Source organism: Ambystoma mexicanum, chromosome 12 (genome assembly GCF_040938575.1).
Source record: "Ambystoma mexicanum isolate Mex_15411 chromosome 12, UKY_AmexF1_1, whole genome shotgun sequence".
In the NCBI taxonomy this organism is placed as follows: domain Eukaryota; kingdom Metazoa; phylum Chordata; class Amphibia; order Caudata; family Ambystomatidae; genus Ambystoma; species Ambystoma mexicanum.
In genome coordinates this window covers 795,967,564-795,983,756 of record NC_090936.1, presented here as the reverse complement: position 1 = coordinate 795,983,756, position 16,193 = coordinate 795,967,564, and the positions used below count along the sequence as shown (strand labels likewise).

The window sequence follows — 16,193 nt, the reverse complement described above, 5'->3', positions numbered from 1 at the left end:
ACAATGTCCGTGAAGAATCTGCAACATGTGGCACTGAGTAAAAGCTGAGTGCATAGATGTGAATGCAAACAGGTATCAAGTTTATAGACAGTGTCTACTGTGCTAACGCTTTAAAAAAACAAAATGTGCAAATTAAATAAGGTGCTGTGTTTCAATATAAATGTTGGAAAAATTGACTGGTTCTCGATCAATTAATAATATTCCAAGATAAATAACTGATTCTCTCTCTTCTCTCTGTCCCTTTCTCTCTCTATCACACACACAGACAGACACACATCCTTCCTCACGCTGGTACTCTCTCAAACTAAGCTTCCCAACAAAGCAAATCTGCTGTCTATTAAAATAGAGTGTTGATATGTTTGTTGATGTTTGTTGCTATGCCCATGTCACATAATCGCGCATAATGGTAGTGCAATTTTGCACCAGCATGTCCATATGGGGAAGCAAATTCGGAGTGCAATAATGCCTTGCTGCAGTGCACATATGTTTCAGGACATTTTTACCAGAGTGCAAATGTCTCTGTAAAATTGCACTGCGCTGGTGCAAGTTTGAAGCGGGGACCTATTGGGAAACATTCATATGTGGATTTTTCGGCGACTTGGTTTGTGGATCTATGCTAAACAAGTGAGCAAGTACTGTCAAAATAGGATTTATAAGCACTGTTTTTTTACACGGTAATTGTGAGCTTTGTTGCAAAGACAAAGCTGGATATGACCTGCAAATAATAGTGTTTCCGGTCTGCAAGGTCCATTGAAATAGCAAAGCAACAACAGGTCAATTGTGCATACATTTAGTGTCAGTACTAGGAAAGTGAAATTCATCTACAGACTCACTTATTTTTCCCACTATCCATTTTTTCAGTATTTCAGCAGGATATCTTTTTCTAATGAACTGTAGCAACGTTTTAGAACATTTTTAAAAGGGTTTGTTCCATTAAGTCTGGAGTGTGAACAGCAAATTTGAGCAATTAAGGCATGACAGAGATTGGGTTACGATGCAGAATTTCATACACGCTTGGCCTAATGAGACACAAGGTAAGCTCTTGTGGGAGTCCATGTGGATTCATTTCCACGATAATGATATATGACATTTCTGCATTTTTTATTGACAAACTTGGCTTTAAATTGCTTTTAAGACCAAGTAAGCTGAGACAATTTTAAACCATTAAAGCTTGCAAGAATGTTAAGTTAAAGCGAGCAGTCAACACATAGTGTTGCCGGATGTCTCTCAAATAAGTTTCAAGCAATCAGAGAAAAGCCTCGACAGGATGTGTTCTGGTCTCAATGCAGTTCAATTGAGTTGCTCTTGACGTGAAGTAGTTGGATTTCAATTGACTTTTCGTGGAATTTGGCAGTTTAAAGCACTGTGCCCAATGTCAGATTTCTCAAATCTGCTCAGAGAGGTCCATTTCGACTATATCGTAAGCTTTGTTAAATCCTTCAATGCAAAGGTGTGAGTCCACATTTTCCATGTAATCATTGGCCATGTTGAAGTACACGCTTCTTAATGGTATAGTGTAAGGTAGCCAGCATTCAACAGAAAGGGTTCGGACATGGATGCACATAAAAATGCAAGACTTGTTTTCAGGAAGATAATTATTATTTTAAAAGGCGTTATTCAGAAATCCTATAACGTTTACTAAGAGTGATTATGCAAACTAGCAGATCATCCAAAAACACACTGGCCCTCATTACGACCCTTGCGGAAATCGGAAAACGATGGCGGAAATGCAATACCGCCATCGAATAGCGCTCGGTGCGACTATGACCCGTCACCGCAAAGTACGAAGCCATTAGCGACACCGTAGTGAACGCCAACGCTAACTGCACCAAGCACGCGCGCGCGCGCCATGCGAAACCGCAAACACCACCATGGCGCAAGGGTACGCCAATTCCGACCCTAGCGGACATGTACCTAACGCCATCAGGCATGGCGTAATGTACCATTCCGCCATGGTGAGAAGTACGGCATCGCGAATCAACCGTAAACGGCCCCACTGAGTGCCTGTACACCGCTCCCTGCCCACAAAGTACAACTCCCCGTAGGTGCAATGAAGTCACAATGCAACCATTGAAATGTACAAGTCACCCATGCATGGCAACGAACAAAAGAAACACAAGAGGGGCCAATGGGAGCTGCATGGCACAGATGGCACGAATACAGAAGCCATCCCAATGGACATGACCACAGTCCCCTACCAAGAAACGCACGCAAACACAGGCACCTGTGACCAGCAATATTCCTAGAATCACATCATTCCACCAGTCCACCTGGCTGACGGGCATCTGTTACACAAAACCCAATCCCCCGCCCCTGAGCATGACAACATTCAAACTGTCATATTGGCAGCCCCCATCCCTGACCTCACGGGCTTAGTAGGCAAACGCGCCCAGTACAGTACCACGCAACTAAACTCCGAAGCTGGAACCCAATGCAGATCTCCTCACAATACATCGCCCCCCAAATAGGCATATGCCACATCACTTGCAAAGAAAAACGCTACACGGGCCAAATCAGAATAGAAATTTTATGCACATCAAAGTCACCAAGGCCATACAGCCATCAGGCCATGAACTCCAAAACACTAATCACCATTGTGGGCTGCATCCGCAAGAAATGACCAGCCACTACTTGTGTGTCGCCCTGTTCCCCCATGGTACACAGAGCCACATTCACGTACGAAAAGGCAACATGGAAGCGCACAGAACCGCAGGGCCGTCCCAATGGGGAGGCACTAGTCCAGCTGAATGGCCGAAATGTTGCTCCGAGCCACCAGTACTGTGTAAGGGCATGTGGGCCATTGGCGATCGTCCCATAAGATCGTAATGCTGCTCCACTGATTAACACGAAGCAGCAGGTGTCGGGAGTAAAACCCATCTGCAGGAGTGGCATACAGATGGCAGTGGCAAAAGGGGAGGAGATACCTGTCAACCAAAAGAAAAGAAAAAGAACAGAATGGCCATCAGAACTACATTCCAACAACTCACTTCAATGATCACACGAAATCCACAGCCATATGCATGCTAGCCCACTCCAAAGGATCATCACCACCCCAAAACCACTTGCGACTCATAACCATCTATATCGAGGTGCAAACACCATCACAAACGAGTGTACCTGTGCATGCGTCTGTCAAAACAGAATCCATCAGATGGGAATGTTAACGTGCATGGACACAAGTGTCTGAGGGCGCGTCGAGACAGGGAGGGCTCAACAAGGCCAGATAGACGATGGTCCCACTATGGCAGCCCTGCATCACATAGCGTAGGGGAGGCGGATAGATCCCAAGAAGCCCTGTACATGGCAAACTCTGTATCAAATCACCTGCCCATGCATCCATTCATCATTCCCTCATCCCGGGATCAAAACGCCTGAATAATTACTCACATAACATTAGAAACATCCATTGAGTCTGTGCGTTATGCAGCCTGCAAAATCCACAGTGCCCCAGCCCGTAATTCCAGTGTTGTGAAGTAACATGTATTTGGGAATGGCCGGCCTCATCGCCCACGTAGCTATTGCGCATCCCAAACTATTCATATCAATCATTGCTTCCTCGCCATGGGCCCTGCCTCAAGGACATTGAACAATAGAACGTTATATTTGCAGTCAGACCTGTGGGCATCTCCTCGCCGCTAGCTGGAAACCGAAAGCGCCGCCCTTCGAATTCCTCATTTGCAACATCACGTCGAAAAGGCATCTGTGGCCGTTTGAAATCACTAATTATTCCATCGAGTGCGGCTGTGTGTGAAAATGGCAACTGCCTTCACCCACAAATGGGACGCCCCGCCCGTCGTTGCAACTCGGTACAGTGATGCATGAGGGCCCACCGTTACTCGAGTACTACGTTCCACTGACCCTTCACAAGTCTGTTCGCGACTGCACAGATAGTATGTGAAACAATGGGACCACAGCAGAATGAACATATCAACCAATCTTACACGGCCATCGGGTACAAATACATGATTGCAATAGCAAGATGCCATTCCCCGAATTGCAGCGTTGTGTGCGGGACGTGCTCGGCCAAAGGGGAGAGCAGTTTGCACAGGTGGAATTAATCACCACAGGTGGAGGCCATACAGCCTGAAAACACATAAATTGCACAGCCATTCTCCTCCCACAACCACACCGAAATGCTACCGGCAGGACTCGCGATGTTGGCCCTGGGGGACCTGATAGCACTGCAAGTGCTCCAACTCCAAGAAGAAGACGAACACCAACTACAACCAGCCGCATGGAGGAGACGCAGGAGGAGGAGGAGGCCAAGGCAGGGCCAGCAAGGCCCACCAGCACAGCCACTACCACCACGCAGGCAGCCCGCAATCCCACGCCTCCGAGCACATCCGTTCAACCTCACTGATGAGCAGATCCACACCCTCTACCGTCTGGACCGGGACACCATAGCCGCCATTGTGGACATGACACAGGCTGACCTTGTCAGCATGATAGATAGCCCAACCGCCATCCCACCCCTACTGAAGGTGGTGTCTGTACTCCACTTCCTGGCCACAGGCACCTACCAGCACACAGTCGGACAGTTGCATGGCATTTCTCAGCCACTGTTCTCACGGACACTATTTCAAGTGCTCGATGCCCTCCTGCAGCACGCAGACGACTACATCTCTCTACCACGCTCGGAGCAGGAAATTACCAACACAAAAGTGGGATTCCATGCACTTGCCGGCATACCGGGTTGCATTGGTGCCATCGACTGCACCCATGTGGAATTGGTCGTCCCACATGCCATGGAGGCCCAGTACCGCAACCGAAAACAATTTCATTCCCTGAATGTACAAATGGTGTGTGACTCCAACAGGATCATTACACATTGTTGTGCCCGATTCCCTGGATCAACCCATGATTCTATGGTCTTGAGGAACTCTACAATACCACGCTACATGGAGCGACACGCAGGGAACAGATCCTGGCTACTCGGTGAGTCTCATTACATGCATGATTATGTGGGGTATGTGAATTGGCAATGACCTGGCAGGAAGGGGGGGGGGTGTGCGTACGTATCAATGGCATTCCACATCATACGTTTCTCGTCCACATACAGGTGATGCTGGATATCCACTGAAGAGATGGCTCCTCACACCAGTCCGGAACCCACGGGACCAGCATGAGGAGGACTACAACCATGGCCACTCACGTACCCGTGTAGTCATTGAACAGGCATTCGGCCTACTGAAGACTCGTTTCCGCTGCCTCAGCAGGTCTGGCGGGGCACTCCTGTACCGCCATGAGAAGGTTGCAAGGATGGTGATGGCATGTGTCATGCTCCACAACATGTGCGTACGTAGAAATGTGCCCATGCCCCCTGACGCAGAACTGCAAGCACCTGATGATGGTCATGATGAGGGTGGGGATGTGGCAGCACCTCATGGAGTCTGCGAGGCACCGGAGGCCCGTGACATTCGTCAGCATCTCATTGATGTATGCTTCTAGCACTCATGCCTGGTGGCTGATACATGGACACGGGACTCGTGGCACTGCGTGTGTCTGGGACATGCACAATATGGACTGTACGCCTATGATGGCCTAGTACACACAGATCAATGTCCACACATCTCATTGGTTGATCGTGCACTTTTTATGGCATATGTGATGTCATGTTGAACACCCTATCGACCCGCCACCCAAGTGAGCCCAACACACCCCCTCCACCCTCCTACCTCTCCCCCGAACACCAGTGTCCAAAGATGCTCATTGTCAGTGGGCTGTCGCTATTGCAAGCCCCCTCTGCGGGTATCAGGGGCACCCCTGCCTGTGGAGCACAGGTTCCTTCCAGATCTACGTTGGGGGCTGCCCTGGACGGAACTTGCAACGGATGATGTGTCTGCCTGCTCACGTCCATGCATGTCCCTAAGGGTTTGCGAGAGCTCAGTGAGCACACGGCGCACTGCGGCAAGTTCGGCACATACGTCTTTGGACGTCGCATGCAGTTCCCCCCTCAGGCTCTCGGTGCTACTCTCCATTTGGACTCTCAGGCTCTCGGTGCTACTCTCCATTTGGACTCTCAGGCTCTCGGTGCTACTCTCCATTTGTGCCCTTAGCGTCTCTGTACCTCTCTCCATTTCTGCCCTAAGTGTCTCAGTTGATGTTTCTATGTCTGCCTTAGTGCCCCCACATTCATCGGCATGGTCCTTGAGGAGTGTGGCCAGTTGCTGCTGTTGTACGATTAACTGGTCGAGGGACTGTTGCCTCTGCTGGGCCATGGCCATTTGCGGGGGTGCCACAGAGGGGCTGTTGTCCTCATGTTGCCTTGCCACAGGGCTTGTGGGGGATGGCCAGTCGTCGTCTTGTGGGTGCCCCTGCGTGGTATCCTCATGTTGTACGGGATGGGACAGACAGGGGATTGGGACAGGTCATGGATGGATCTGACTTCGACATCCCCGTTTTCTGTGTCCGAGCATGCTGCCATCAATGGGGTGTCACCTATGGTGCTGCTGCCACCAGAGGCAGTGCCTTCTGTGGCATCCATTGGGGGGACCTGTGGTGGTGGTGTTGTGGGCATGCTGGCTGCTGGGGTGCCTGTTGATGTTCCCTCCTCTGTGCTGCCACCTGATTTGTGCTGCTGCCGTGTCTTGATGCGTGCAGCTGAGGTGGAGGGTCTCTGGCCGTTGGTCTTGGCCCTCTTTGCAGGTGTGCTGGTAGGGGTGTCCTGTAGCTCGTCGTTTGGATCGGACCCTGTGGTGGAGTAAAGGAGGGCGAGGGTTATTGATGGGTCTGTGGGAATTGGAATGGCATTGTATCACATGCTTTGGGGTGGTACCTGAGGGTGATTTGGGTCGGGGCCTTGGAGGTGCTTTAATTTGTGTGTGGAGTGAGGGTGCAGTTGTTTGGCAGCCTGCAGTTAGGGTGTGCCTGCTGCATGTGTAGTGCGTGTATTAGGGGTTTTTAATTATTTATGTATTTATTGTGGGTTTTAACGTGCGCTATCAGGCCGATGTGTGTGGACGTTCTCCTGGACATGTGTTTCTGTTGCACTATGTGGACGCATGGTACTTCACATGGATGGACTGTGTGGATTTGGCATTGTTTTATCGGGCCCACCTACCTGAATCTTCGGATGTCTGCACTCCTTTCTCCATCCCTCCGACTCCCTCTATGCTCTCCATTCCGATGGTGGAGGCACAGATTTCTTCCCAGGGGGTCAACTTGATGGGTGATTCAGGACCTCCCCCGGTGGCTGTGGCAATGTTGCGGTTGGCAGAGAGTATGCTGCGGACGCGTATCCGCAGGTCGTCCCATCGCTTTCGGCATTGCTGTGGGTTGCGGGGTGCGGTCCCCACCGCACTTACCCGCTGTGCCACCAGAGCCCATATGGCCTTCTTGTTTGCAAGTGCCGTTCTGGTCATTTGCGTGGAGAAGACGACGGCAGCATTCTCCTGGAGGGTCTCTGTTAGCACGGTGAGTTCCTCACGGGAGAAGTGGACCTGCCGCTTGCGGTCGCACGCTTTCTTCGCTACTTTTCCCATTTTTCTTGGTTTCGCTAGGGTGGGTGACGGGTTGGGGTGTGTTTCAGGGTAGTGATTTTGGTGGTTGTGTGGTTTTAGTGGTTTTATAGGTGTACGGCGGGATGTTTCCCGTTCCGGGCCCATGTTTTTACTTCCGTTTCCGTATATTTCCGGTCACCGTACTTTCCGGTAGGCGCACACTGCGGTGACCGCTAAGAGGGGTGGCGGTATGGCACCTAGGGCGCCGTACGGCGGCGGTGTGGCCCGTTTTGGGGTCATTTCCGCCATCGCGGACTTTGCACTTCCGCCGTGGCGTGGTGCTCGTGCCCGATGGGTCGGAATGGGCCGCACTTTGCTCCTTCGTGCAATGGCGGAAACGCTATTTACGCTGTGGCGCTCCGGTCAGTCACTTTCCGCCAGGGTCGTAATGAGGGCCACTGTGTGAAATAGCAGGCCACTTGTATACGTAGATCCTTTCAGGTTTACCAAATCTTATTTAGGTGGACGTGCACATTAACAGAAACCCGGAGAGATAGATGAGGATATGATTACAAGCATGCTGTATGACCATGAGGCATGCAATGTGTCTACACGAGCCTGCACTAAACACAGAGAGAGTGGTTCGCGGAATGCCCAGCTGCAGACTTTACACTCTGTATTTTGCGTATTATATATTGACGACAGTTAACAATTATTGAATATAACATAGTTTCAGGTGGTTCTGTGTGTGTCTGATAAGTACTTGTGAGCACTAAACATGACCTGCAGCTTGGATTGGGCTAGTTTATGATGTCCACTTTGGGATATAACTGGCCATTTTTGGGATACTCTAGGTTTTGCATTGTAAACTTATGCTCACATCCCTTCACCAGTCTGTTCTGCAGCTTTAAAGGCACTGTGGGATGTCAGCGCCGTCTTGAATTTCAGATCGTCTCTGTTCACTACTTCACAGGTGTGATGAAGTGCCGTATGGCAAAGGTGTGAAAGCCCTGACCTTTTTGATTTTTATAAAATGATGCAGGGAATTCCATCTCTGAAAGGGAAATCTACTAATCAGATTCCCCTTTGATAAACTCCCTGCCATAAGCATATTGTGTACGTGTGCCCTGCTGAATCAGTATTCTGATTCACAGCGCCTGCTCTACCAGTGGCACAGAGCCGGTTCAGAGGCTATGGATGCCCTCTTGACAGCTGCAGTGACACCCAAGCTTTTGAGGCGCAGGGGCTGCATTTAAAATATGCTCCCTGTTCCAAAACAGACATACCCTTAAAGATGTTGTCTTGGTGGCAAATACAACTGTAAATATAAGCCACACCTGAGTGTGGGTACGGAGGCCAGGATCTGTTAGAGTTATCCCAACCACAATAAATTGATTTTGCACATGTGTCAGCCCTGTGGTCAGTAGCCTACCAAACACTCCCACCCCTGTGCACTGATAGGACTAGCCTTGAGGGATTGCTTCTCTTTCTTCCCTTGTAAGGGCAGGTAACACCCTTTCCCTCAGGACAGCAACTTCACAGGATGCTGCCATGGGATCAGTAAAACAGAGACACACCCTTTCACAGAGAGCCAGGCCTCACACCAGGGGGCTGCATTTCTAAAGGCCTTTGTTCCTACTGAGAGGGGAGGGGTGGAGTTAGGGTGAGTCAGAGAGGGATCTGCACAGTTTCTGGAGGGTCCTGCCATCTTGATTAACTCTGCCTCTCTTTCCCTTTACTTCACCTACACTACCTCAGGAGCAAAGCACTTTCAGAGTGACATCACAAAGGCAAAGTTCACATACATTTCAAGAGCAGGGATTGGGTCCCTAAAGAAGGTCAGCTTTAGGTCAATTACTTGGGAGACTTTTGTCTATAAAATAAGGGGCCTCCCACCACTTTTTAGAATCATCTAGACTCATCTTGAGCCCCCCTGAAGATTTCTTTAGACCCTGCTGAGAGAGCAGTCCTTTCTAAAGTCCTCCAGTTGTGGGGTGAAGGAAGTGTTCCAAAGGTGCAGGGGGGGGCAGCTCTGCTCCCTAACCACCCCCAGGGACAATTGGGAGTGAACACTGCTGCTGGACCAGAAGTCTGCCTCTCTGTCAGCCACCCTGTGCCTAGGACCTCACCCTGCTCCAATTACCCTGAAGGTGTGTGCCAGCCTTCCCCATGTTTGGGATCCAGAGAATGGACTGATATTGTCCCTCAAGCCTGTGGCGTGGGACTCACAGCACATGGAAGCCAGAGCAGCCGAGATACCTGTTTTGTCGACAACGGCCAACTTCGAACTGTGATTCCTGTGCACCTTGCTGCTGAGCGATCCAGCAGGACCCTTTCATGCTGCCCTTTGACATCCATTGTTCTCCAAATCACTGCACGATTCGACCTCGTTCGCTGCTGCACCATGTCAGCTAAAGCATGACGTTGCCTTGGCTCAAACTTTGAAGTACTGCTGCCTTGCCTTGCCTTGTCTTGCTAGAGTTGCCATCCGAAACAACAGCTTCTTTTTGCCGCTCCTCTGAGAGAACCGACCTTATAATAGTGTTCCCCAAACCGCAACCTACGAGCCTTTGCATCGAACCAACTTGCCTGCAAATCTTGCTACTAGCCCAACTGCCATAGATGTTCGACTGCTAAAGCAACCGATCTGCACAGCTTGAGTAGACGCTTCGAGACTGCAGCTCCCCTTCCGTTTGATCCCACCTCAACAGCAGCTTGCCGCTTGATTACTGTGACTGTCACATTGGTAACGTAGCTGATACTGCGGTCGACGTCGAGAAGCCTGGTTTAACACAGTCAAACCACTGAGACATTTTCAGAAGGTATTTGACTGATATCCTATCTGTGTATAATCTGTGTTTCTTCTACAAGGGTGGATTTTTACAGTGTTTTAAACTTAGTTATTATTGTACATGATCTCTCTAGTTAAAGAATATATTTGTATAGAACCTTGATTGGACTCTTATACTTGGCTGCTTGGGTTGCTACTGAACCACATGAACACCCCTTTTAAGAGTATAGCCTTCCCTCGGCTCACGTTATCACACAAGGCAAATTGGGTATATCTCTTGGCTGTGCCTGTTTTACCCTTATGATTGTATTGGCTCCTGGTCTGTGGAAGTGTGGGGGCTGAATGGGTGTTTTAGCCTCCACTCACCCTTGCACTTCTGCAGGTCAGAAGTCGATTTGTCACAGCAACATTCCGTATTTCCAGGTTGTCTGGTGGCACCTTGGTGGCACCTTGCTGTTGCATTGCAGCTGTGGCATCCCAGCTTTACCATCTGTTTCGTCCTTACAGGTAAGTGAGAAGAAACATATAATCGCAGTCCGCAAACTCAGCGGTTTTGTAGACTAATGTCAAGTGCTTGATTGAATCTATTGGTTCCGGTCCCGAATCATTCTGATATTAAATAAAGTTGTTTGGGAATTTTAGCTCACATTGCTAATGTGTGCCAGGAATGTCCCTGGTGGATTGTTACTGTGTTTTGCAGAGGGACGCGAGTCTGCAGGATACGACTCCAAACCTCCTCTGCAAGACAAATTGGGTAGTGGCTGGATTATCCCAGTCCGTTGTGCCTCGGCCCCCTCACAAAAATGGATTGGGAGTTCTACCATGTGCCTCATGCTCTGCCTTAGCCTTCTGAAGGAAGTGGCTTTCATATACAACTTGTAGCATTGTTGCTACATCGGTTATTTTTGGTTTATTTGGGGTACCGCCAGTGCTGCTGGTGGTTGTTGCTTCTGAAATACGTGTGACAAGAGAGGGAAGTGCCGATACTGCTTGTCAGGTGCACAATAGGGTGCATGCATGTATCATTTTAGATTCGATGTGTTGCTTATATGTTTTGTTTTGTCATTAGGACCTTCATTTGTGTCTGCATGTTATGTTACATTCAATATTTGTGTGGTATTATGTATTCTCCCTGATCTTTCACTTACCGATTCACCTCTGTCTTTCTGTGTATAGTTGAAAGATGTGCTGGAGCTTCTTTGGGTTCTGGAGCCTGGAAGCCTACTTTTGCACTCTTACAAGGATGGAGGTGTGTGGTATCTTGAATGTGGAATAGAATGTGGACTACTGTATATGTGATGAGTGAGTGGAGTGAATGATTTATTGGAGATTCAGTTATATCATGGATGACCTGTGGAATGGATGTCTCTGGGGGGTGTCCTACTTTTGACCTATTTCCTGCTTTAATGCATAGGCCCTATGTTGGACAGCCTGGTTCCTGTCCTGCTCACTTTGCAATCTTAATTTTCATTATCACAAAACGATTAGGAGGAGTTAGATTGGTCTGTTGAACTTCTTATCAGGCACAAGTAAAGGTTGAGCATGTCATACAGTATGTCATTATTGCACACAATTATTCATTTAAGAAAATATGTATGTGATCATTTGGTTAATCCTTACACTTATCTTGTAGGTGTGTCCTCCTTTCAGACCCTCTATCACAGCCGTTATTGAGTTGTTGACGTAATTTATTATGGTCAAGTTGCGGATTTGCGTGTTGGCAGGGTCGTCAACTGCATACACCATAGCCTGGTAGACCTGGATAGGTCCATTTGGCTCCGACGGAGGCATGAATGTCATCTGGAATTTCGTTACGTCATTGGGCATCTTCTGAAATGTTATATTTTTGGGTGGATCTTTAGGAACTAGAAAAAAAGAAGACAGACTTTCAGTGGTGTGCTATTAGTTCCACATTATTACATGGCTAAACATTGTACTCCTATCGCTAGGTGGTAGGGAAGATTCTGTGACTTTGATAGCTGGTATGTTATACATACCACCTTAGCAAAATGTGCTTATCCGACCAATATACAAGTGCAGTAAAAAGTGTGAGTAGGGTGCGGTTCACACAGTAATGTTTAACCGTGGTCACAGCACTCTGTAAGATACAAGGTGAGTGCCCCCACACCGGCTGCTCCTTCCTTCTTCCCCTCTTCTGCAACCGCCTTTCCATAACCTCAGCAAACACAACATTCTCCATTAGCTCTAGGAACCCTTTTCCCTCTCACATTCCATCTCCCCACGCACATAAACATACATATTTACACCACACAAAGGCTGCAAGACCCGATGTGCTGGTAACTCCAGAAACACAGTCACAGGGCTTCATTTTAAATGTGTCATTAATTGCCGGGAGAGGATCATGGCCACTAACACGTGCTGACAACCCTCTCCAAGCAATGTTCATTCAATATCTGCAGGTGTTTACTTAACACATAGGAATCGGAGTGGCCCCAGAGACCTGGGGACACTCAGATTCCTGGGCCTTAAGTACACCCCTTTGGAAAAACAATAGTTAATTCCACCCCATGTACATCCATGGTGGGCAGCTTTATGAATCCCCATGGAACCTGTGGCAACACACAACTGTGTAAATGCTACTAGCAGCAAGCAGAGAACCCAAGACTAGGTCCAGTTCATAAACCCAAACCCAAAAAGATTTTTTACTGTGGGGTGGACTCAAGTCTATTCATGAAGGAAAAGAATAGAACAAGGTTGTGGCTGAAGACAAAGGATAGAGCGAAACAAGGATACTATCCCTGCCTACTGTGCACTCTCAGCTAGGTTGCACTGTTACAACGCCTGTCTAATAGTGACAGAATAAGAGTAAAATGACCACTTCTATGGTGTGTAATACATTCAACCTTGTGAGTCCCAACCCACTCTCTTCCAAAATGGCTTGAATCGGAAGAGACTACTGGTAAAACCAGGGGAGAGGGAAAAGAAGAGTAAACCCAGGAAGAACAAGAAAATCTGTTTTTCTCTTCAAAACAACTCATGTGACATCTAATGGGGTGAACAGTTTTTTAATAGCCCATTGATTGTCACACTAATCCTGGGGTACTCAAGTTTTAAAATGACACAAAATGAAGGAAGTAGGAAAAATTCCCATTCCCAAAAACACAAACAAAGACAATACAATCACCACTTCCCATGTGGAATCAACTTCATTATCATGGAAAGGGGGACAATGTAAAAAGGTTTCCTCAAACTAAAATGGGGGCATATTGGAGCCCTTTTAGATGTAACAAACACCGTTGACCGGTTTCAGTGGCCTAATTTTAGTAACGCCACATTCATCAGGACAGTCTAAGCTTCCTCAAAAGCTGGTGTATTTCATTCTTTGACAACCAGTTTTATGAGAGAAAGAGGTTAAAAAAGGGTAGATGGCATAGTACATTACCACCTTGCCATCAGTGTCATAGAGCTGGAGCAGTCAGGGTGAGAAACATGTGGGATCAAAAAGATGATAAACCACAGTTACTGGGCAGCTGCTAAATTCCACCTATTGGATTAGGATGGCACAGAACTAGCGTACCATCTAAACAAACAAACACAGCCCATGGCTATCGCAAACCACCCCCTCATCACTCAATCTCGGTTTCTAAATCTCATCTCTTTGGTATCAAAAATGTCACCTATATTAGGTAACCACAGTGCTATTTGGGAATAAACACACTATATGCGGTAGTTCTAACATTAACATAGCGTACTCTTTAGAAAAGATTTGTACAAATGTGTTTAAAAACAGAGAGGCCACAACTCACCCTTGGTCTTCTCTCCCTCTTGTTCTAGAAAATGGTGTGCCTCAGAGTAGGGCACAACTTCACTGTCCAGGTCGTGTGTAAAGCATCTGTAAATAATTACAGAAAGATGAACAGTGTTCTAGGTACTGGGAATCATAAGATGTTAATACAAGGAGACCACAAAATAAATCATGTGAATAGTTAATAAAGGGCAGAGATGTTGTATGGGCAAGGAATGCTATCCCAATTACAAGTGGAAGCTTTAAAACATACATTCCGCCATCCATCTTCACATGTACTCACAGAGCAGTGTTCTGGGTACTGGCTATCATAAGATGTTAATTCAAAAAGACCACAAAATGAATCATGTGGACAGTTATTTAAAGGGCAGAGATGTTGTATGGGTAAAGAATGCACAGAGTCCCAAAGGGAGATGCCAACATACTTAATTTGGCAAAGTATACAATAGAGGAGGGAACAGCTCTACTATCCCAATTACGAGAAGGGAGTTCAAACATCCATTTCACCATCTATCTTTACATGTACTCACTTTTGATCTGCAGCACACGGGTACCTTCTAAATCCAAACGAGGTGCTCGGCATAGGTGCATGTATCGCCTTACTAGAAGCCCCTATAGATAGATAGGAAAAGTGAAAGCGGGACCGTTTGCATTGCGTGTCACGTGATGCGGCAATGCAAACGGTCCCGCTTTCACTTTTCCTATTTATCTATAGGGGTTTCTAGTAAGGCGATACATGCACCTATGCCGAGCACCTCGTTTGGATTGAGAAGGTGCCTGTATGCTGCAGATCAAAAGTGAGTACATGTAAAGATAGATGGTGAAATGGATGTTTGAACTCCCTTCTCGTAATTGGGATAGTAGAGCTGTTCCCTCCTCTATTGTATACTTTGCCAAATTAAGTATGTTGGCATCTCCCTTTGGGACTCTGTGCATTCTTGGCCCATACAACATCTCTGCCCTTTAAATAACTGTCCACATGATTCATTTTGTGGTCTTTTTGAATTAACATCTTATGATAGCCAGTACCCAGAACACTGCTCTGTGAGTACATGTGAAGATGGATGGTGGAATGTATGTTTTAAAGCTTCCACTTGTAATTGGGATAGCATTCCTTGCCTATACAACATCTCTGCCCTTTATTAACTATTCACATGATTTATTTTGTGGTCTCCTTGTATTAACATTTTATGATGCCCAGTACCTAGAACACTGTTCATCTTTCTGTAATTATTTACAGATGCTTTACACACGACCCGGACAGTTAAGTTGTGCCCTACTCTGAGGCACACCATTTTCTAGAACAAGAGGGAGAGAAGACCAAGGGTGAGTTGTCGACTCCCTGTTTTTAAACACATTTGTACAAATCTTTTCTAAAGAGTACGCTATGTCAATGTTAGAACTACCACATATAGTGTGTTTATTCCCAAATAGCACTGTGGTTACCTAATATAGGTGACATTTTTGATACCAAAGAGATGAGATTTAGAAACCGAGATTGAGTGATGAGGGGGTGGTTTGCGATAGCCATGGGCTGTGTTTGTTTGTTTAGATGGTACACTAGTTCTGTGCCATCCTAATCCAATAGGTGGAATTTAGCAGCTGCCCAGTAACTGTGGTTTATCATCTTTTTGATCCCACATGTTTCTCACCCTGACTGCTCCAGCTCTATGACACCGACAGCAAGGTGGTAATGTACTATGCCATCTACCGTTTTTAATCTCTTTCTCTCATAAAACTGGTTGTCAAAGAATGAAATACACCAGCTTTTGAGGAAGCTTAGACTGTCCTGATGAATGTGGCGTTACTAAAATTAGGCCACTGAAACCGGTCAACGGTGTTTGTTACATCTGAAAGGGCTCCAATTTGCCCCCATTTTAGTTTGAGGAAACCTTTTTACATTGTCCCCCTTTCCATGAATATGAAGTTGATTCCACATGGGAAGTGGTGATTGTATTGTCTTTGTTTGTGTTTTTGGGAATGGGAATTTTTCCTACTTCCTTCATTTTGTGTAATTTTAAAACTTGAGTACCCCAGAATTAGTGTGACAATCAATGGGCTATTAAAAAACTGTTTACCCCATTAGATGTCACATGAGTTGTTTTGAAGAGAAAAACTGATTCTCTTTTTCTTCCTGGGTTTACTCTTCTTTTCCCTCTCCCCTGGTTTTATTGGTAGCCTCTTCCGATTCAAGCCA

The 16,193-nt window shown here is 47.0% G+C and overlaps 1 protein-coding gene across 12 annotated transcripts in view; it reads right to left on the bottom strand.

Moving 5' to 3' along the window:
• The window catches only part of PTPRQ (protein tyrosine phosphatase receptor type Q), a 2,012,995-nt gene that overhangs the window by 454,399 nt on the left and 1,542,403 nt on the right, over window positions 1–16,193 (bottom strand). For all 12 annotated transcript variants that reach the window (XM_069629300.1, XM_069629298.1, XM_069629293.1 and 9 more), the window contains one exon: window positions 11,851–12,095. In XM_069629300.1, the coding sequence (XP_069485401.1) occupies window positions 11,851–12,095 (245 nt within the window). The remainder of the gene's footprint in view (window positions 1–11,850; window positions 12,096–16,193) is intronic.